The sequence below is a fragment of the Cetorhinus maximus genome, chromosome 6 (genome assembly GCF_964194155.1).
Source record: "Cetorhinus maximus chromosome 6, sCetMax3.hap1.1, whole genome shotgun sequence".
NCBI classification, from domain to species: domain Eukaryota; kingdom Metazoa; phylum Chordata; class Chondrichthyes; order Lamniformes; family Cetorhinidae; genus Cetorhinus; species Cetorhinus maximus.
Genome location: NC_135884.1, coordinates 37926709 through 37950137, shown reverse-complemented (window position 1 = coordinate 37950137; position 23429 = coordinate 37926709). Strand labels below are relative to the sequence as shown.

Here is a 23429-nt window from a genome sequence, read left to right as displayed (position 1 = left end):
ACTGTATTCCTTTGCATTTGCAAAATGTGGTCTTTTGACTATGTGACTGCCATACAATAAAGTCCCAAGTCAACAAACACAATCCACTGCCAAACAATCAACCCTCACCGTACTTTACTTCAAACACGCGGCTCAAGTTAAGCCAATGTTCATCGGTATCGATCAATCACAACTCACAATACTGTCAAATCAAGCCTACATCAGACCTTGTTCTTTTAATGCGCCTGGTTGCCGGCCTCCTTAATGTAATTACAGTACAATACAGCACGTCGGCCCAAAGGTTCAGCCAGTTTCTCCTGGCTTCTTGAGTTAAGGCTCAATCATTACACAACGGAAGGCTAGAATGTTTTCCATTCTTAAAAATAATTTTTTTAAAGGAATTCGAAAATCATGTAATAAGGAATATTAAAATTGAGTCAAATGTCATTAAATAATAGTCTATGGAATTGCCAAATCCAAGTTCGGGTTTGCTTAAATGACTGGCTGACCATATAATAACCATTGGACTTCTCAGAAATTTTAGGACTGTGGGAATCTGACCGTACAGTCAAGGTCAGCCAGGAGTGGATGAGCAATGAAAAGACTTATTTTGAACCAAAACCGACTTGGATAGCGAGTCCTCACCGCCAGTTGTGAATCTCTTCGCCTTTTTTTTAAAGACGGGGGGGGGGGGGGGGGCTAATAAATGTAAAAGAATATTACACCGTTATGAAGAAGCCTCTTAAGTATTTCCACGTTACCCTTGTTCTGAATTCCGCTTACGCTGGCACTGCACCAAAAAGGGGGGGGTTAACCGTTGACTACAGTTAAAAAGAAAACTGCATCGACGTGAATTGAAACAAAATGCAAAATAAATCTCAGCATCTGAATTTATCTTCGCAACATCTTGGGCTCAGGGCGCAGTTAGAACTAGATGGAACCAGAGATCCCGCCGTATGCCAAATCAGCACCCTTCCGATCCCGACATAGAAGGTTTTCAACATATCCTTTACACAAGAAACATTTTTGATCTACAAACATTATGTCAACTGAAACAGATACAAGGTATTGTTGCATTAGTTTGGAAACTTACTGGGCAGAGAAGCGGCGAAAAAAACCCTGCAGACTGTGTAGCAGAAGAAAAGCACAAACCCCCGTTCCAAGAGCCTCTGCATGACAAATGCACATCCAAACACAACTTGTTGAATAGTTTTACTGTCAAGGGGGGGAAAAGGGGGGAGGGGGGGAAAAAGTCCACGGTCTCACTTGGAGGGCCCGAACAAGAAGGGAGCTGAGCTTGGCTTGAGAGGAGATTTTTCTTCTGCGAAAAGTGAAACTGCAGTACAAGCCGAGTAGCGCTGACGACGTGAAGGAACCATTTAATCCCGAAGCATACTAGCAGCGTCTGCCTGGCGAGAGCGCGATCAGTCCATCATTAGCGGAGCAGCGAGCAGAAGCAGCGCGCAGGGGATCGCAGAGGCTCCGGCTCGAGCTGGAAGCTTTCCATTCTTCCCAACAGGAAGTACCATGTGCGCCTCGGGGCACTTTAAAGCCAGCGAATCCGACTCGCGTGCATGCGCGCACCCGCCCAGCTGGAATCGCGCGCGCCCCGACGCTCACTCCACAGGGGCGCGCGTGCCTGCGATACCCGCATTCCCAAAGCAAACAGTTGATGGACCACAGACGTCAGCCAGTCACAGGCTGACTCTCGGCCCGTTGCCCTGGGTTTCCAGGGCTGGCCAATCAGTGTGCCGGTGGGGGGCGGGGCTCGGCTGGGAGGCTCGCTGCCTGCTGGGTAGCTGGCGCTCAGCCCGCTGGGAGTTGTAGTCCTCCTGCGGAGCGTTTCCTGGCGCCCAGCGGAAGTGGATCCGTTTGGAGAACTACGAGTTCCACAAAGCAGCGCGGCTCCATTTTCCCCCTCCCCTTGGGATCCGCAGTTAGTGGCTCTGACAGCGGCGGTAAGTCTGTCATTTTGGTGTGGCTGCTTTTCCAGGCAGATGCTGCTTATGTGTTAATGATAGTGATGATAAATAAACCCTTTAGAACTCCACAGCTTTGTTCATGATGAGAACAAGAAAGGCAGTTTAGTTGATTCCTGTGACTGGGATGGATGCGGGGGCCTGGAGGGGCTGCGAGCTCTGCCTGTCATCCAGATAACCCGGCATTTCTTTCGTAAATGCTGTAAAACACTCTATGAGTACAAATTCTGTGGGCGCTCGCAATGTTTAATAGGGCTCAGTAAGTTTGAAATCCGTGTGTTATGAGAGTTTGTTGATCGTTTTGTGTAAATGAAGTAGTTGTGCAACCCACACACGTGAACCCCTTAGTTTCATTTTCAGTTTATTTTACGAATCAGTTATACCATTTCAAACGGGGATAGTTGGTGTTGACACTTAGACCAACTGTGTCACTGCTTGGAATAATGAAGGGCACAGCACAATCTACCACCTCCTTATGATAATTCTAGCACCGACGCATCTCAAGTGTATTTACTTCAGAATTTGACCGACATGCAAAGACTTCAGTTTAAACTGACACCGAAGTATCAGGCGTTGGTAAATCCAGAACAAAATGTAATTTGCATTTATATTGCCAATAATGCCAAAGACGGTGCGCTAAACTCGTATCACAAAACTTGTAAGTGTGATGATCGAACCTAAGTAATCGAGACTAATACATGCAAAAGGGATTTTAAAGCAGTCAGTCGTGGATATGACAGCATCACGTAAATGCCAGTCAAGGGGAATGATTCCTCCTCGAAAGAACATTTTTCAATCTCAATTAAAATTTTACAGTGATAGTCTTGAATAATGTTTCTTAAGTAAGATAAAAGCAAAATACTGCGGGTGCTGGAAATCTGAAATAAAAACAGAAAATGCTGGAAAAACTTAGGTGTGGCTGCATCTGTGGAAAGAGCAACAGAGTTAACGTTTCGAATCGACTTCATTTTCTGTTTTTATTACTGTTTTCAAAAATGTTTTGACATTTTATACAGTGCAAATGCCAAATCCCTCATTTCATACTCATTTTAATATTAAGCAGTTAACCAGGTGATTTAAAGAACATTTATTTTTGATAAAGACCAACAGCATGTTCTCAATTTATCTTGAACTAAAAGATGAATGTAGATTCATTATCAATTCTGTGAAAAGGTACATTTTCTTTCTTTAGTAGAAAGCTGATAGCCTGACTGTAGAAATGGAAAAGTTGTCCAGTGTGGAGGTTGGATTTAAATTATTTCTAGTCTTAGCAATTAAAGTGAAATTTAGCATTCTGGTAAAGTACCCTTTCTCACCTGAGGCTAGTCTAATCCTTGATCCCGAAGGACTGCCTAAGAAGTTATTAATACCAGATACCAGATGCAAAGTCAAACTTAATGCAGTTCATTTCAAAATGGCCATGTGAAATAAAGAAATATGCCAAAAGAAAAATTAATAGATTTACCAGAATTTGTTGCAATGTTGGCCTGCCATGTTGAATTTTGAGCTTTGACTCAATCCCAAACGGCCTGTTCTCAGGAGAAAATTTTCATCATTATGATGTAATGGTGGCATTCTTTTTTCTCAGTCAGAAGGTTGTGGGCTTACTCCAGAGACTTGAGCATGTAATCTAGGCCTATAATGCAATCAAGTCCCTAAGTACTATTGGAGGTGTCATATTTCGGATGAGACATTAAAACGAGACCCTGTCTGTCCTTTTGGGTGGGTGTAAAATATTCCATCGCACCATTCTGAAGTTGTGAAAGGCATTATTGATTAGTAATGTAGGAGAGGTAACTAGTGGAACTTGATTTGATCTACAGAATGCATGAAATGAATAACAGTGAGATAACACGTGTCCTTTCTGTACTTGGACCTATAGATTTGAATCCAGCCCAGACTGATGGGATGAAACTCGACCTGTACTATCTGATAAAGTCTTAAGTGAAGAGCACTTTGACCACAGTTTCAATTCAGCATAAATTAGTTGTCACTCAGAGCATAAGAGGCTGGCATAAAAAATGGGTTCAAATCACGCTGTTATCAGAGCAAAGGAAGTTATGCTTCAATGGTACAGTTCTTTGATACCACACATTAAATATTGAGCTCTGCTTCTAAGACAGAAAGTAGTGCAGAAAAGGCCCATAACAACAATGACTTATATTGATATAGCAATTTTATTGTAATAAAACATACCAAGGCACTTCACAGGGGGTATTATAAAACAAAATTAGATTGTGAACCACGTAGGCGATATGAGGGTAGATGACCAAAAGCTTGGTTAAAGAAGTCGTTTTTAAGAAGTTTCTTAAAGGAAGAAAGAGAGTTGGAAATGTTTAGGGAGGTGTTGCAATCCCAGCTGATGTTACTACTGGTCAAGCCTGATCCCAGTTTGGAACCCAGCTTGATAGATCCTAACTTTTATTTTTTGTTTAGATACATGGAGTGGCCACTGAACAGAGTGACGGGAATTAGCTGATGAACTTTTAACAAAAGAATAAAACATTTATTGAATAAGAAAATATGAACTATATTTACAATACTCCTTTACCCACAACTATATCTTTATAGATATATACAAATGTGTAAGGATAACACAAGTTACAAAAACTATCTTATGCTCTAATGTTCACAATAAGTACATAGTCCATGCAAACCAATAGGCGACCTGTGGTCAGACACACCACACTCTGAAACCAAGTGACAGATGCCACCCCAAACAGATGCTATGGATCTCTCCTCAACTCCCTCCGGAGGCTTATTACACCGTGAGCCAACCAGTCTCACTGAACTCCGCCTTTCACATGAACATTTCCAAACTCCACTCTCCAAGAACTCGCTTTGGAATTTTCTTACAAACCAACGCTTTCTCTCAGGCGCCTTCCGCAAGGGTCCACCTCCAGGGTTTTGAACTCTCCTTCCGATGTTCCTCTCTCCTGAGTCACCACATGCATTCAAGCTTTCTTGCATGCGCTCTTTCTCACCAACTCAGCAATCAACAGTGCACCACTGTTTTACATGCCCATAGCAAAGAGTTACAGACCTTCAGCCATCTCTTGGGACCTTCTGGCCTCTCGCTTTAAATCTGCTTCCTGCAGATTTTCTTCCTTTAAGCTTAAAGTTTGGAGCCTTCCGCTGCTCCTCACTCTTAACTTCACTTAACAGGACCTTTTCCAGGTTCCTGTCCTGCCTTTGACTAGAAGGCCTGCTTGGGACTTTCTCCTGCTCCACTCCCCTGGATTTGGAGACTTTATTATTTAATTTCTTTGGGGAAACCTGCTTCTGCTGGCAACTGCTTCTAACTGAACTCAAACTGCTTCTAGTTTTTTCTGTTGGTGTGTGGGTGGGGGCTGCCTCTCTTGACCCCTATTGCTAGGCAGCAGCACAGTTTTTTCTACTCTTAAGTTTGCTTTAACTTCTCTTAAACAGTCGTAAAAACTCATTAGAAATGCAGGCACCTTTTAAAGTGAAACTAAATCTCAACTTGACCTTTTCTTAACACAGAAATACAGAAATACTAATCAAACATAAACTTTAAAGCTAAAACTCATTCCTAACACCCACACATACAAATATAACTTACTTAAACTGTCTCTATTTCCTAACAGAGGTAATTCCAGAGCTTAGGACAGAGGCAGCTGAAAATGTGGTCAGAAATCACGGAGCAATTAAAATCAGGGATTCTCAAGAAGCCAGAATTAAATGTGTGCAGATGTCTCAGCAGGCTGTGGGGTTGGAAGAGATTAGAGAATGGGAGGGGTGAGGCTATTATGGAATTTGAAAACAAGGATGACAATTTGAAATTCAAGATCAATAAGACTGATACATCAATAAACTCAACAAAGAAGAATGAGTGGAGCAAGTTGGGATACTCATCTTTGAAAGGAGGCTAGTGAGATAGACCCTCATAGATGTACAAAAGTTATATCTTAGTACACAAAAGGGAAAGCTAAAGGGTGATTAACAAAAACAGGTGCAAATTTAAATTGGTAAAAGGGAAGTTTAGGATGATCATTAATCACGGAGTGTGGTCAGTACAGTATTTAGAATGGACTTCCAAAAAGAGCAATGAAGGCAATATTGGGCTAGGCTGCCAGATTGGTAGTGGGAGCTGCCAGGGAAGGCAGCAAAAAGGGTAGGAGAGCAGGGTATGAAGGGATTTTGTCAAATTAAGGACTTCTTGGAGCTTTAAGGAGAAAACAAAAAAAACAGTATCTAGGTTGCAGCTAATCAGTGCTGTTGACAATAACACACTTAAAAAGGGTGCTAGAATGAGGTGGAAAATCTGCGTGAAAGGGAGGTGAGGGGGATTAAAATTCAAAACTTGGAGCGAGGTTGGATAAGCTTTTTAAATAGAGGAAATAAATATAGATATAACTTGAGGCTTTAAATTTGTTTTAAAAATACTTGCTGACTCTTTTACCTGGCCTCTCTGCACAACAGTAATTCAACATGGCAGTGATTTGGAATAAAGAAGAACATCGAGCATCACAGTGTCACCCAAATGCTAAAGACTACAACTGCATTTGGATGCAGTGCAATTCTTAAAAGTATTTCATTGGACAGACTGGCACATTAATCAGAAGATGTTATTAGAAACATGATTGGGCAAGTATCACCAGATGTAACATAGGTAGACACTTTTTGCATGAAGCTATCTACAACAATTTTTTATCAATGGCAGGACTCCCCCACTTCCCTTCCCCTACCCTTTCTCCCTGCAGTTATCTCCAGGATGTGGGGCTATAGGAAATTACGGAGATAGGGAGGGGTGAGGCCACAGGAGAATTTGGAAACCAGGATCAAAATTTTAAAATCAAGATCAAGAGGACTAATACTGTCCCCTTCCCTAATCTCTTTCTCTCCCCCTTCCCCGATCCCCTATCTCTCTCCATCCATTCCCCTACACCCTCTCTGCCCCCTTTGCTTCCCCTCTCTTACCCCTTGTTAGTAAAAGTCAGGCCCATGGGATGAAAGGGACAGTGGCAGTGTAAATACAAAATTGGCTATGGATGAAAAGCAGAGTGTAGTGGTGGGCAGTTCTGATCTAGACTGAAGGGAGGCATACAGTGGTGTTCCCTAGGTGTCAGTATTAGGTCCACTGCTGTTTCTGATATATATTAATAACTTGACTTGGATATACAGGGCATAATTTCAAAGTTTGCAAATGACACAACATTCGGAAATGCTGTATAAAAAGGAGGATAGTAACAGATTTCAGGAGGACGTGGATAAATTGATGAAATAGCAGATGAAATTTAACGCAGAAAATTGTGAAATGATAAGTTTTGTAAGGCAGAATGAGGAGAGGCAATATTATCAAATACTATGAAATTAGGTGCCCTTTACAATTTTAAAGGGCATGAAGAATCAGCAATCCTGAATGTTTATCTTTGAAGGGGCAGAACAAGTTGAGAAGGATGTTAAAAGAAGATATGGGATCCTTAACTTTATCAATAGAGCAGAGAAGGTTAAGAGGAGATTTGATAGAGGTGTGCAAAACAATGAATGATCCTGAAGGAGTAAATAATGAGAATACATTTCTAGTGGCAGAATGGTCAATAACGAGAGGACATAGATTTAAGGTATTTGACAAAAGTACCATAGATGACATAAGGAAACATTTTTTTTTACACAGCGAACTGTCGTAATCTGGAATACAATGCCTGAAAGGGTTATGGAAGCAGATTGAATTGTATCTTTCCCTGCCCTCCTGTTCCCCTCCATCTCCCCTTCCCCTCCTTTGCTGTCCACTCTCTTCCTGCTCCCTCTTAACCAGAAAGAACAGGAGTGCATTTTCCAGGCTAACCAAACTAGCTTTCCATCCCCGAGATTGGAATACACCCCCATCACTGAAATCCTTTCACGTGATAGGACTGAACGCTTTCCACATAACCAGAACACGTTCCCCCTCTCCCCGCCACCACCACCACCATCCTGCTCTTCCTGTGGGGAGGGGATGGTGGGGGGAGGCAAGGTGGAAGGAGAGAGTTGAAATTACTGTTCAATCAGCTTAAAATAATGTTTCTTCCTGTCACCTCTGGTTCTTTTTGACAGCCAACTTCTGTGTCCTATGGTTACTGACCCTTCTGCCACTAGAAATCTATTTTCCTTGTTTACTCGATCGAAATTGTTTGTGATTTTGCACACCCCTATCAAATCTTCCCTTAATTTCTGCTCTATTCATAAAGACAAGGATCCTATGTGTTATTAAACTCTGCACCTCCCTCCCTGTGCAATCTCCCACCCATCCTCTCAACATGATCAGACCCTGCTTCTCCCCACGCTGCCCCCCTACCACCCCGGGCCATTTCCAGCATATTACCCCCTCCCCCAACATGGTCCATCACCCCCACACAATCCCCAGCTATTCCTGCCCCCAATTTCTCTCCTTGCAATAACCTGTCCCTTCAAACTAGACTGCACCCATGCACCACCCCTTGCAACCTCTAGACTGCTGAGCAGAAGGAAACCTACTTGCTCTCAGCTTCGGCCTCATCTGGATGGTTGCCTCCTGACAGGGAGCCAAGCTTGTCAATCAAGGTGACTTTGGGACAGGGAACATGTTCTTTAAAAAAAAAGCTCATGCATGCTGTGTTAAAGTAAAATGTTTGGAGAAACTCAACCAGAACTCTGCTTGGAAATCCCATCTCTGTAAACATCAGGACTATTAGTGTGGCTCTCTGTGTATGACAACTGTTAGAAAATATGTACATTCTAATTGAGTGCCAGCATTTCACAGGTGTTAATTAAGTGAGATAATTATACACTGCTTACTTCTAAATTCAATAACATTTTGGAAAAACAAGATCAATTACAGTTAGGGAAAACCTAATCTTTGAGTTTAATGCACTTTCTGAAGATTTTTGACCACAAAACCAAAGCTATAACTTTTATTACATTACCAATTGAGCTTATTTGTTTAAAAACACATCACTTCTGTGATTTCAAGCACTCTATAGATTGTTCCTGGAAAAAAAGAAATTGGACTTACTGCTTTTCTTCAAATAATCTTGAAAATTCTGAGAAACTCCTGAGCAGAAGAATAATAGTGCCTACCAGAGTACCCCATCAGTCCAGTTGAATGATGCGTCCTGGGAATTGAGGCACACTATTCATACTCAGAATTAAATATTGGGAGACCTGTGGGCATCAAAAGATACTATATCCTCTTTTTAAAAAAGTAGTATTGGGTGTGACATAGGCTGTGACAGGTGTACAACACAATAACATGTGGGGAGGTGATGGCGTAGTGGTATTGTTGCTGGACTAGTAATCCAGAGACCCAGGGTATTGCTGTGGGGACCAGGGTTTGAATCCCAACATGGCAGATAGTGGAATTTGATTTGAATAAAAAAATCTGGAATTAAAAGCCTGATGATGACAATTAAACCATTGTCAATTGTTGTAAAAACCTATCTGGTTTACTAATGTCCTTTAGGGAAGGAAATCTGCTGTCCTTACCTGGTCTAGCCTACATGTGACTCCAGACCCACAATAATGTGGTTGACTCTTAAAAATGCCCTCTAAACAAGAGAAATTAGGGATGGGTAATAAAATGCTGGCCTAGCCAGTGACACCCACATCCCATGAATGAATTTTAAAAAGCATTGGCAATGCCTATCACAATGCCATCTACTGAAGTAACAATTTTTTAAAAAATCATTCATGGGATGAGAGTGTTGCTGGCTAGGTCAGCATTTATTGCCCATCGCTAAATGCCCTCTGAACAAGGGCAATTAAGAGTCACATGTAGGCCAAACCAGGTAAGGACAGCAGATTTCCTTCCCTAAAGGGCTTTGGTGAACCAGAAGTGTTTTTACAACAATTGACACTGGTTTCATTGTCATATGTTTAATTCCAGATTTTTTATTTAATTCAAATTTTACCATCTGCCATGGTGGGATTCAAACTATGGTCCCTAGAGCATTACTTTGGTCTCTGGATTATCAGTCCAGTGACAATACCACTTCGCCACCACCTCCCCAAATGCTTTGGGGAGTTTTCAATGAAAGTGTGCCACATGTTCAAATTGTTTATATATATATATATATGTAGATTGAAATTGAGTTTGCTTATATGATTCTGGACCTTGGGGAGCCAGTAATGCTGTTGAACTGGATGTTCCTGCTGTAATACTAAAGGTGATGAATCCTCCAGCACTCCAGTAAAATACATCAGCCGCCTCACAAATACATGGCTATATTGCACCCAGGCTAATACTACATGGATTCTCCATAGCTACCTGAAATCTGTCTGTGCAATAGGCAGTGCAGACAGATTTTGTGGCTTTAGGTTCTCATCAAGCAAGTGACAAAATATCCCTATTGCCTTTTTCATAAAGTGTACTCTTTTTGACATCTCTAGGATCCGCATGTGACTTGTGCTGTGTGTATATTCTACAGACAGGGTTAATATTTTATGGATTCCATCGAAAGATAATGCTGACACTCCTTTGCTCCATCCTGTGCTTTTGCACATTCTCCATGATAATGATACACCAGGATATACCCAAATGGTATACCCAAATACACCATTCATGCTCCTGAACTGGAGAGATTTTAAAATTTGCCAATGTCATCATGGTCAGAAGTAGTGAGAAACAAGTAGAGGTGTGTGGCTGCGGAATGCCAAAAAATTGTTGCATAAAATCATTCACAGCTGCAGAAATTGCTGTTGAAAGTCTCACTCTTCAAGTTCTTAAACTCTTCTGCTGCCTGTCTGACCTGATTCTGGCAACAGCTGTGCCATATAATTTTTATTGGAACTTGCCCCAAGTGCTTTGTGAGTGTAACAGTAGGAAAAGCAGGCCTGCAGCATCACTGATCCTCAATATATGTAAATTAAAACCATTCAGGAGTTGATGGGTGGATTGCAGGAGTTGCCAAAATGCATAAGGGAATTTAGGGTGAGCAATTGATTTGCAAGTGGAAAATTGATAGAAACTGATTCTGCTCCATTTTGCTGTCAAAAAAGACCTCTTGATTATGTGATGGAACTACAGAAAAATGTGGGGAATTTGGGGGCTTAATATTGTGCTTTTGGGTCAGGTATGTTACAAGCATGCGCAAAGTAAAGAATCCTCTACTCAGGCCCAACAACATGCTGTCATCTTTGTGCTGAAATGTATTTTGTTCCATTTACCAAATCAACTATTCTTATGGTATCTGAGACAGTGATTTAGAATTTAGTGCTGTAAGGTAGGCAGTTTTGTATTTTGAATTAATTCATTGAGAACCAATTTATTTTGTATGGGACTTTTTTCAGTTGTCAAGGAGCGAAGTCTTTAATCTCATCTGTTCAGATTTAATATTTGAGTTTGGGTCTCAAGTGAAAATACAAAATATTAAATTATTATGCCGTTGGAAAGAGTGTTAATAATAAATAATTATGGTCAAGTATTTTGCAGATGCTGTCAGATGTATCAAGAGCTTTGTTTCCAGCCAGCCTCTTTGTTGATCTAGCTGAAAATAGGTTTCAGACATTAAGCAGTCACCTTACAGTTGATTGCTTAAGTGGTCCTGATTTATCATAATTATGGTAACAGTATTTTCCTCAGAGTCCTTGAAATTTGTTGCCATTTATTAAAAAGAATATCTTTTGCAATTTAAATGAAATGTATTTACCATAGAAATGGCATAATATATGTTGTTTTCTTTATTGGCTGTGTACCTGAGCCAGTGATTTTCCTCATGCCCATTACCAATTGCCCACCAGACTTCATATAACAATGTTGAAACTTTCATCAATAGCTTTGTCATCTCCAGGTAACACTCCTAATCTTCTTCACTAGCTTAAGATGCACTCTCAAACCTCAATTATCCAAAACAATTGACATCCTTTCCTACATCAAATTTTATTCCTTTCCTACGTTCTTAATAATCCGCGCTTCCCTTCCTACCTGGATCAGAAATTTTTAAATTTACAAGCCCCTCCGGGACCACATCATACTGTAGTACTTTAGCCTCCTCCACTCATGTATCCCTTCTCTACATTGTACTTTTTCAACTCTGGTCTACTGTGTTTTGCCCTCTTCCATCTGCTTCGTCAAAAGCGGTAGAAGCTTCAGGTATCTCACACTCAGATAGGAATTCTCTACTCACTGCCTTGCATTTTGCCACATCTTCAGAAGCCTCCTTAAAGCCAACTTGTTCAACCACACTTATGGTCACCTTCTTTAATTATTCTCCCTATTCTTACTTAAGTTATAACTGTACCCCCATCCTAAGCTAATGTAGATCAGCAAAAACAGAAATGATAAATGAACAGAACTTGGTGCGATTTAGGATATAGAAGAGTTTTGGGTGAACTCAAGTTTATGCAAGGAGGAAGGTGGGAGGCCAGCCTGGAGAACATTGGAATAGTCAAGTCTAGAGGTAATGGATTCGTAGATAAGAGATTCAGCAACAATGGAGCTAAGGCAGAGGCCAAGTTAGGTGATTGAACATTTGTCACTGATCTGTTAAATTATATTATTAAAGTTTAGGATGTACAGGTAGAGGGCGTTGATTGATTAAGTATCTTGAGCACATATAAAGAGAGACTTATGGGACACAGGGTGTTGGTTAGGGAGCAGACAGATATTTATAATGTTGCATTCTGTAAATAAATCCAGTACTAAATAAAAGATTGAGGATGTTTTGTGACATAGCGGGTAGCGTCCCTGCCTCTGAGCCAGAAGCTCTGGGCCCTAGCCCCACTTCAGGACTTGATGGCGAAAGGAGGTGGGTTCATAATGCAGCTAAACAGGTTGAGTATCAACCTGCAAATCCTTCCAATGCACGCCACTGGCAGGTGGCAAGAGCATGAGAGATTCCTGGTCAGTCATGTGATGGAAAGAAAGTTGGAACCTTTACATCACTTTCCATTGCTCCAGACTACAACATGCATGTAAAAGTGGATGTTGCCACAGCAACTTGGATTCCCTGAGTGAACTGTAAAATACCACCACCACCTGTATGAGGTCTTATGGCGCAGTGGGTAGCGTCCCTGCTGCTAAGCCAGGAGCTCCTGGTTTGAGTCAGATCCCCAAAGCTTGATGGCCAAGGAAGTTGGGTTCCTAGTTGGCCATACAGGTTGAGTATCAATCTGAAAATCTTTTCAATGTACGCCAATGGCAGGTGTTAAGAGTGGAAGAGATTCCTGGTCAGCCTGGAAAGCTGGACCCTCTACTATCACTATCCATAGCTCCAGACTACAACATGCATATAAAAGTGCATGTTGCAACTGCAGCTCGGACCCTCTGAGTGAACTGTAACACACCACCATTGAGGCACGTCTGGAGACATATCACAGACATAAAACAGATTTGAACAGAGTAAACCATTCAGTTTCTTGAGCCTGTTCAGTTAGATCATGGTTGATCTTTACTTGGGCTCCATTTACCTGCCTTTACGTTCATAATGTGGCCAAACAAGTTGATTACCAACTTGAAAATCCTTACAAAATGCTCATGGCAGGCGATCAAAGTGGGAGAGACTGCCAGTCAGCCATCATTGAGGCAGGGTTGCACCCCTTTAAACTATAGCCCTATAACTCTGGATTCAGGCAGTAAGCCGTTCGAGGAAAAATAAGTTAGGAAACCAGAAATAAGCATGTGCTTTGTCTGCCTCATATGTCTCTAGACATGGGAAGTCTTCTAAGCGTATGTTTGGAAGATTGACATCTAGTTTCCTAGCAAGTGTAAACTGTCAGGGTATGATTACCCACCAATGTTCTCAGAATCCGAACCTTATGACCAGCAGAAAATTAAGTGGATATGTGTACTCGAGTTACATCCTTACCAAAGGGAAAACAAAGTATGGCCTCGGCATTGTTCATTCCTAACAGGTAAAATCAGAATCAAAGCATTTTGTGAGCTGGATGCACATCAGTTGGATACCGATGAGGATACAGATCGTCTATTAAACTACATGGATGAAATTTACAAGAAAGATGATCTGTTAGATGCCTACAGGGCATGGTCAGACTTCGATAGATTTTGAAAGACGGTCATTCCGTATTGGAATATATAATGGACTTTAAAAAACTGCATAAAAGATTGCAGAAATTCAGTTTGGAGATTTATTATGTATCCACATTTAAATTGCTGGATTGTGCTAGGGTGCCATATATGGATAGGCTCCTGGTCTTAACCGGCATTCAGTTCTTAGAAAAAGACACTCTTGGATCAAATGTCTGCTGCTTCAAAAAAAAATTCCCTGGGGAGCAGTTATTCCAGCAGCCTTGATGGCATTAATTGGGCATTCTGCCGTGTCACAAAAGATGGAGGACTGAATGATTGTGGCCTTTCAAGATTGTCACTTGGTAGTGCAGAACTTAAGTATTGCTGAAAATTGCAACATGCTGTTGAAGCTTTTCGTCTTGCACTCAGCAGGACATACACAAGAATGGAAAATTTCAAAGGGAGCAACAACTTGTACTGTATGAAAAAAAGGTGCTGATTGGCTGGCAATTTGACTCTGATCAGTCGCAGTGTTGCCATGGAGGATTTACCTGGGAACTATTATCCCTTATGTTTTTGTTTAATTCAAAAAAGGCGCAATGCTTGGACATATTCCTTTTGCATGCAGAGGACAGGTTTTGACGTATGAATGTCTGTAGCTCCTAGCAAGTGCAAATGCACCACATTGGTAGCCTGACTGATAATTTTAAATTGGTTGTTAGTGTAATTCTTAGCACACTTGAGATTGTTCAGCAACTGCTGCCCAATCGCAGAAACACATCTAATGTTAGACATCGGGCAGAATTTTTCCATCGGTGAGGTGGGGGCGGGGCCCGCTCGCCCCAACGTCATCCCGCCCCATTTAAATATTGAGGAAGGCAGGTGGACAGCGCGATCAGCTGTCCGCCCGCCGACCTGTCAATGGCCAATTGAGGCCATTGACAGGATAATTAAGCCAATTAAAGGCCCTGCCTGTCCAACCTTAAGGTTGGCGGGCAGGCCAGGAGCCCCAGCGGGCTTCTGAAAAAACATGAAACCTCATCCACCAGCAGGATGAGGTTTCATGCCTGTTTTAACAAAGTTTAATAAAGTTTTTGTCATATTTATTAACATGTCCCATCTCGTGTGACATTGAGGCAGCACTTAGTCTCAGGGAGATGTGCACTCTTTCGCGCGCATGCACGAAAGAGCGCACTCTGACAATTGGGGAATCCCTCCCCCCCCCCCCCCACCCCGCACAGGAAGCGCATAGTGTTTCCCATCGGGCAGTCCGCTGGGCAGGCCTTAATTGGCCCACCCACTTAAAATGGCAGCGGGGCCTGTTTCGACAGCGGCGATCGGCTGCTTACCCGCTGCTGAGCTGGTGGGGCCTGCCCGCCCATCAAGGGCAAAATTCTGCTCATTGTGTTCTGAGTTTTGCAACAGGAGTTGGTTGAGAATGGCCAGTACTCTGCCTATTTCGCACAGCCGAAGGAAGTTACAGTTTGATACAGTCCGCCAATCATTGGGATGCACGGCCTACATACCTGGCATCGCACCAGCACTGAAATCATATATCACATTACTCATTTGTGTGGTAGGCAGTATATCTTGTTGGCTTGATGGTCACACCTGACGGTAACTATTGCATTGTAGCAATGTAAAACGATTAGCTTTACATGTTGCTCGAATTTTTGCGATACCTTATCCTTCCAAAGTAATTTGAGATGGACTGGGCACTTTTCAGGTCTGAAGGTGGCAGCCTTAGGCCCACTCATGAGTACGCACGATTCACAGTGAACAATGATCTGATTGGGGTAGCCATTACCCTGTAGGATAGCTTTGGTGCACCTATTTCAGCGTCAAGCTGGCACAGTGAGCAAATGGCTCAGGCGCTATTTTTGAGATTGCTGAAAAGGCCAAAGTTATACCGCGTGGAACTGTAGGAATCCCAATGCGTATATTGACCAGTAAAGGTAGGCTTGTGGTCGACAGTAGTAGAGAACCAGTTGGTGGATTTCTCAACTAACATGTCAAGGAAAGGGAGCTCAAGTTATGCCCCAGCAACTAGCAGATCATATCAAATACCGGGTCCTTTCGCGTACAATGCTCATCTCTGAGATGAGTGCAAAATGTGACATATATAAACAGTATCATGTAAATAGTAATATCTCAACAGAGGATGCTGCCATGTTCCACTATAGGTCTTCCATTGGCATGGGACTTTAATGAAGTAGTAGCCATGGATTTAAAGATGTAGGACAAAGACAGAAACCTTTTCACTTTACACTTTATAGACATGGCAACCACATTTAGCCTTTCTACGTTAATACATGGTATGGACAAAAGGGTGATTGTAGTTAAAGTCATAGAGAAATGGATAAGGACCAGATTTGGACAGCTGGCTAAATTTCTGACTGACATTGAGGGAAATTTGGTAATGATGAGTTTAGAGACTTGTGAAATTAGGAAAATTGTGGTCATGAACACCACAGCTGAAAGCCCTTTCAGCAATGGTTTCTGTTAAACAAATCATACGATGATCGATGAGATGCTCTATAAAATCTTAGCCAATCAGCCAAACTGCAAGTTAATAACTGCCTTGGGCAGTTCATGCAATGAATTTGCTTCAAATGTTTGGGGAGCATAGTCCTTATCAATTGATCTATGTGAGGAATCCCAAATTATCTTCTGTGCTATATGATAGTCCCCCTGCCCTAGAAGGGACTGTAATTAGTTCAGTTTTTTCTGCTTTACACTCAGGGAGAAGGGCATTCATCAAGGCTAAAGCCTCAGAGAAAATCCTGCAAGCTCTAAGACATCATATAAGACCATTCAAGATAAACTTTAATCTTGGGGATTTAGCATACTATAAAAAAGAGAGACATAAAAAGTGGAAATTTCCAAGTAAGGTGATAGGGTGTGATAGTAAGTTTGTGGTTCTCTAACATAGTAGTCAAACTATTAAGGTCCATTCATCTCAGTTAATTGGGATTGATTACAAACTTTCAAAACCTGAGCAGTCAATAGAAGGTGATGAGGCACCTTATACTTCACACATTCGTGTTTGACAGTTATGAGAAATAGAACATAGTAGATCAGGGGCCAGATAGCGATAGGCAAAATGATATTGACTCACAGGGCGGGAGTGTTGTATCAAAGGACGACTACCTAGAGTAGGGACTTGGGTGACATATGTACCAGAAGGGTCCAGTGAATAGAGGAATGTGCCTTTTATAGGGAGAGTAAGGAAAGTTGCCAGCAAATTTAAATATTGGCTAAATGTCTAAGATGATGGACAAGAAGTAAGATCTATGGACTGGCAGAATGGGGTGAAACAGTGGAAAGCAAGTAAATGCTGTGTGAGATCTCATAGTGGATCTGGGGGTAGCATCGCACTAGAAAACAATCATGTTCTGGTGATTAAAACCTCTGACTGTGGGAGGGAAAGATCTTGTAGTACTTTTCCAAAAAACATGGGGGAGAATTTTCCCCATGTCGGGAGGGCCGGTCGGGAGCAGGCGCAGGCGTGGGCGTGGGCAGGTGCAGAGCCGATCACTGCCCGTGATTGGCTCCGTGCCACCATTTTATGTGGGCGGGCCAATTAAGCCCCACCCAGCATGACGCATAGCTGGCAGCGCTCAGTGCTACCTGTGCAGGTGGGAGGAAGAGGGAGAGTCGGAGCCTGCACACTTTCGTGCACGTGTGCAAAAGAGCGCAGAAATCTCCTTGAGGCACGGAGCAGCCTCAGGAAGATTAAGTACATATTGAAACTTTTAAATAAAGAAACATAAAAATTATTTACACATGTCCCCTCATGTGACAGTGTCACATGAGCTGGGACATGTTTACGAATTGTGCAAAAATTATTCATTTATTTAATAAAACCTTCAGGAAACCTCATCCCGCCTGTGGATGAGGCTTCCTGAAAAACGCTTGGGATCTTTGCCTGCCCGCCAACCTTAAGGTTGGCCTGGCAGCGTTAATAATTACTTTAATTGTTTTTTTAATGGCCTTAACAGGCCTTTGACAGCTTGGCGGGTGTGCAACCGCCTCCGGGCCGCACTTACTGAACGAAAGATCTAAATGACGTGCGGTGGCATCGGGATGCACGCCCAACGTCACCACGCGTCATTTTACACATCAGCGTGTCGGGCCTGCCCCCTCACGCTGACGTCAAAATTCTGGCCATGGAGTGCAAGTAGAGGCCGTAGCTTGACTATATTATACAATAGAAGAAGGACTACAGAGCAATCTGGAAACACTGTTGGAAGTTGAACTCTTATGACAGGAAGTTTTGGTGGCTGCCAACAAATTAGAAGATCAATTAATAAGAGAGCTTTAAAAAAAAGAGTCGGGTAATTGGAAAGAGTTTGGCGTCTACTCTAAAACACCAGATAGGAAACAACCAGCCTTATCACATAGATGGATATGTACAGAAAATGTCTTCCTAGATGGGACAGACAAGGCTAAAGTGAGACTAATGGCTCTGGGTTTTAAAGAGTGACTTGGAGATCAAGATGTTAGAGTGGACTCCCACATGGCAGGAAAAACAAACCTGAAAATTTTCATAGCTCTGTCAGCCACATTTTCATAAGAATGTAGGTCAATCGATATAAGAAACACAGTTTTGCGGAGGGAAAGATTTTAGAGAAAAATGTTTTTTAAACCGCCTAAAGAGACAAGCAATATAGAAGGGAAGCTGTGGAAATTAAACAAATGTGTTTATGAATTGATTGATGCATCAAGGGTATGGTATTTCTCGGTTAGATCTGTCTTGAAGAAAGTAGGCTGCACTAAACTGAAAGCAGATCCAGCAATGTCCTACTGGACCTACTTTCATCAAGACTATGAAGGGGTTTTGTTGAATTTGAGCAATTTGTTTTAAATAAGGCAAAAAAGGGAATTTCAGTTTGAAAGTCAGGCTTGGGGGGGTCTTTAAATATGTAGGGTTAGACATTAAGCAGAATAGGTGTAGAGTAGCCTTGAACAACAGTCTTATCTGGTAAGTGTTACCCCTACCCTGTTAAATTATGCCAGGTCATCACAGAAAGATGATGTTTCATCAAGAGAAAAAATAGAACAGTTAAGAAGCTTGATTGGACAGTTGAATTATCTATGCACTCAGACAAGACCAGATGCTAGTTCTTGATGTATTGGAACTAAGTGCTATGATGAAACACACTACCGTCAAGAATGTTTTAAGGGCAAATAAAACATTAAAAATATTAAATACAGAGAAATGCATACTCGAGTTTCCAGCTTTGGGGAACACGAAGGACATGAAATTCGTCATTTTTAGTGACTTTTCTCATTCCAGTCTTCTGGATGGGTATTCAAGTACAGCTGGTTTTATAATATTCTTGGTGGGTGAAGATGGAAAATGTTGTCCCTTGGCCTTGGAAACTAAGAAAATAAAAAATGGTGGTTAAAAGTACAAATACTTTGTCAAATATTTTAGGGGAAATTCTATGCAAAGATCGTTTTGAGAATAGTTTGCATTGAATGTTATATAGACAATTGTTCCCTGTGGGATAACATACATTCAACAAAAAATGTGACTGAAAATCTTTAAGGATTGACCTTGCTATAATACAAAAGAGATACTAGAGGGAAAATAAATCTCCAAGATCAAATGGGTTGATGCAAGTCATCAATTGTCGGATTGCTTTGCAAACAGCAATGCTTGTATGAAGAGATTATTGGAGGTCCTAGAAAAGGGACGTTTTGTATTATAATATGGTGTACAGAATATGGAAAATCATTTTTTTCTCTTCTTCAATTTATGTTGAAATATTGTTTTGATCGAATAAAGTTTTGATTGAAAGAAATGAGGGAAACCTGTTAATGGTATGTTAATTGCATTGTTAACGTTAACGATATACAAGTGGGGGGCATTGATTGAGTACATATAAAGAGAGACTTCTTGGACACTAGATGTTAGTCAGGGGGTAGGCAGACATTTGTACTGTTACATTTTGTAAATAAATCTAGTAGTAGGCAAAATATTGGTGTCTTGTTTCCTACTTAACCATCTGGCTGTCAAAAGTTTACCAACGGAGGTCGAAGTAGGTTGTCTTAGCGATGGAGCAGACATATGGTCAGAAGCTCATCTCTGGGTCAAGTACAACACCAAGTTTGCAAATGGTTTGTTTCAGCCTCAGAACAAGGGGTAGAGTCATTGGCTAGGGAACTTAATTTGTGAGGGGACAGGAGGTAATGGTTTTTGTCTACCCAATATTTAGTTGGAGGAAATTCCTGCTTATCCAGCACTGGCTGTTGGACAAGCTGTTTTACAAATTAGAGACATTTGTGGGGCTTTGAGTTGGCAGTGGAGGTTTTTGGGGGGGTGGGGAAGAGTGGTTGTGAAGAGGGATGGATGTAAGGTAGAGCTGACATGTACAGCATACATGCAGAACCTCATGTGTTTCCTGATGATATCTCCAAGGGCTGGCATGGGTCAAGATCTTCTAATTCCGCCCCGAGCAGCACTCTGGGTGTGCCTAAACTACATGGATTGCAGCAGTTCTAGAAGCCAGCACACCAACTTCTCAGGGGCAGTTTGGGATGGGCAATAAAGCTGGCCTTGCCAGTGATGCTCACATGTCATGAATTAATAGAAAAAAGTTGAGAAACAGGAGGGGGCAAGGACAAATCATTTGTGAATTCCAGAGATAACGTGCCATTGCAGGTGATTGGCTACAACTGGACAGGTAAGAATGGAATCATGTAAGTATAGCCCCACCCAGTGGGATGGCTGAGGACAGGTGCTGGAAGCAAACAGTGTAGTCAACTGTGTCAAAGGCCACAGGTAGGTCGATAATTTCACAAGGGATAATTTACTATGTTCACCTTCACATAGATGTAATTTGTTCCTTTGATAAGGGTGCTTTCAGGATGGTGGCAGGGCAGAAACTTGATATGAGTCTTTCAAACATGGAATTGTGGGAAAGATTTCTGGATTTAGAAATACTTTGGACAGGAAAGTGGGGTTGAAGGTAAAGCAGTGTTTTGGAAGGATAGAGGGATGGAGGTGGGTTTTTTGGAGATACCAAATGTGTGTACAAAATCCCATGCTGTAACTGGAAAATGCAAGTTCACCTTAGATAACTGCACAGATGTGTACTACCTGTACATCTCTTTTATTTTTAAAGCCTTATGAGATACAAGAAGATACCGTAGGGATGCAATTCCTCCTGTCAATAATTTTTGCTGAAAGTCAAAATAACCACAAAATAGAAAATCCCGGTCTCAAAATTTCATTTCAGAAGCAGCTGGAGACTGTATTCATAAAATGGGTGGATGAGGTTAAATGGGCTGAAGGGATGTTTTACCTGACCCCCATCTTATGCGTATCCTAATAATGGTATGTGATAATTCAAAGAGCTTTCTCAACAATTATAGAATATAAAAGCCAAGATAACATAATAAGACTTCAGTTAGAGTAATGTATTTGGCTTCATGCTATAGAAATACAAAGAAAGATTTGGAAAAATTGGGTCTCATTTCCAATATAACAATGTAGATTACAGTAGATTAATGGAAGTGTTTAACATTATAAAATAATGGGAAAGGCATTTTTTCGTGTATTTGAGGAGTAAGTCTAAGAGGTTTACAACAAAGAGCAGAAGAAATTCTTCACAGAGAGTTATGAGGCTATGGAATTCATTTCCAGGGGTTTGTTGAGACAAAATCTATGTCAGCATTCAAAATGAGATCAGATAGGTTGCTGAAGGAAAAGGATCAAAGGATATTAGAAACAGGGCTCAACCACTTGTGGGTTTTTTTCCCTTGACACCCCATTGACATCGATTTTACTGAGATTCCTTGGTGCTGCACTCAGACAAATATTGTTTTGATGTTGAGGGCAGCTAATCTCATCTCCCCACTGACATTCACATGCTCAAGTCTACATTTTGATTAACACAATGAATGGGTCCAGATCTGAGTGGTTCCAGCAGAATCCAAATCTAGTATTGATGCGCAGCTTTTTGTGTCTATGTTGCTCAATGGCACAATTGATAACACAGTTATTGGCGCAATTTATGTTGCATTCAGTTTTGACGTGCAAGCCTTCAGCACTACATCTGGAATGTTGTCAATGTTTGTGATCTTTGTTGTATATAGTGCGCTTAGCTGCTTCTTTATGCCACGTGGAACTGAATTAGCTGGATATTGGCATTCATATTCATGAAAGATGAAAAGATTCTCCACATGGCACTTCCAGCTGCAAATGTCTGCAAATATTTTTTTTGTCTGTTCGCATGCTTGTTTCTGCCACAGTTGAGGATGGGGATGCTCATAGAACATCTGCTTGTTAGTTGCCCTATGCTTCATCACCATTCTTGACTGGACATAGTACAGCTACAGAATTTTAAAAATTCATTCATGGCCTGTGGGCGTCGCTGGCTAGGCCAACATTTATTGCCCAGGCCAACATTTATTGCCCAATCCTAATTGCCCTTTGGAAGGCAGTGGTGAGTTGCCTTCTTGAACTGCTGCCATCCATGTGGTATTAGGGAGGGAGTTACAGAATTTTGTCCCAGTGACAGTGAAGTAATGGCAATATATTTCTGAGTCAGGATGGTGAGTGGCTTGGAAGGGACCTTCTAGGTGGTGGTGTTCCCCTGCGTCTGTTGCCCCTGTCCTTCTAGATCGTAGTGGCCATGGGTTTGGAAGGTGCTTTCCAAGGAGGCTTGGTAAATTCCTGAAGTGCATCTTGTAGATGGTACATACTGCTGCCACTGTGCTTCAGTGGTGGAGGGAGTGAATGTTTGTGGATGGGGCGCCAATCAAGCGGGCTGCTTTGTCCTGAATGGTGTCAAGCTTCTTGAGTGTTGTTGGAGCTGCACTCATCCAGGCAAGTGGAGAGTATTCCATTACACTCCTGACTTGTGCCTTGTAGATTTCCCAGGTTTTGGGGAGTTAGGAGGTAAGTTACTCACCACAGGATTCCTAGCCCCTGATCTGCTTTTGTAACCACAGTATTTATATGCCTAGTCCAGTTCAGTTTCTGGTCAATGATAACCCCGAGAATGTTGACAGCGGAGGATCCAGCAATGGTTATGTCATTGAATGTCAAGGGCCGGTGGTTAGATTCCCTCTTGTTTGAGGTGGTCATTGCCTAGCACATGTGTGGCTCAAATGTTATGTGCCACTTGTCAGCCCAAGCCTGGATATTGTTCAGGTTTTGCTGCGTTTGGACATGGACTGCTTCAGTATCTGAGGAGTCGCGAATGGTGCTGAACATCGTGCAATAATCAGCAAACTTCCCACTTCTGACCTTATAATGGAAGGAAGATCATTGATGAAGCAACTGAAGGTTTTTGGGCCTAGGACACTACCCTGAGGAATTCCTGCACTGATGTCTTGGAATTGAAATGATTGACCTCCAACAGCCACAACCTATGTGCTAGGTATAGCTCCAGCCAGCAGAGAATTTTCCCCCTGATTCCCATTGACTCCAGTTTTGCCAGGGCTCCCTGATGCCACATTCGCTCAAATGCAGCATTGATGTCAAGGGCAGTCACTCTTGCCTCACCTCTAGT

The 23429-nt window shown here is 41.9% G+C and overlaps 2 protein-coding genes across 4 annotated transcripts in view; one reads left to right on the top strand and one right to left on the bottom strand.

Moving 5' to 3' along the window:
• The window catches only part of LOC144681722 (receptor-type tyrosine-protein phosphatase gamma-like), an 803078-nt gene extending 801470 nt beyond the window's left edge, over positions 1 to 1608 (bottom strand). The window contains exon 1 of the mRNA XM_078543625.1: positions 1073 to 1608. Coding sequence (XP_078399751.1) covers positions 1073 to 1154 — 82 coding nt within the window. The 5' untranslated portion in view covers positions 1155 to 1608. The remainder of the gene's footprint in view (positions 1 to 1072) is intronic.
• The window catches only part of fhit (fragile histidine triad diadenosine triphosphatase), a 1241405-nt gene that overhangs the window by 1390 nt on the left and 1216586 nt on the right, over positions 1 to 23429 (top strand). The window contains exon 1 of one of the 3 annotated variants that reach the window (XM_078543626.1): positions 1913 to 1937. The exons of the other annotated variants lie outside the window; for them this stretch is intronic. The gene's annotated coding sequence lies outside the window, so the exon portion shown is untranslated. Of the gene's footprint in view, positions 1 to 1912; positions 1938 to 23429 lie in introns of those variants that run through there. 3 annotated transcript variants of the gene reach the window in all.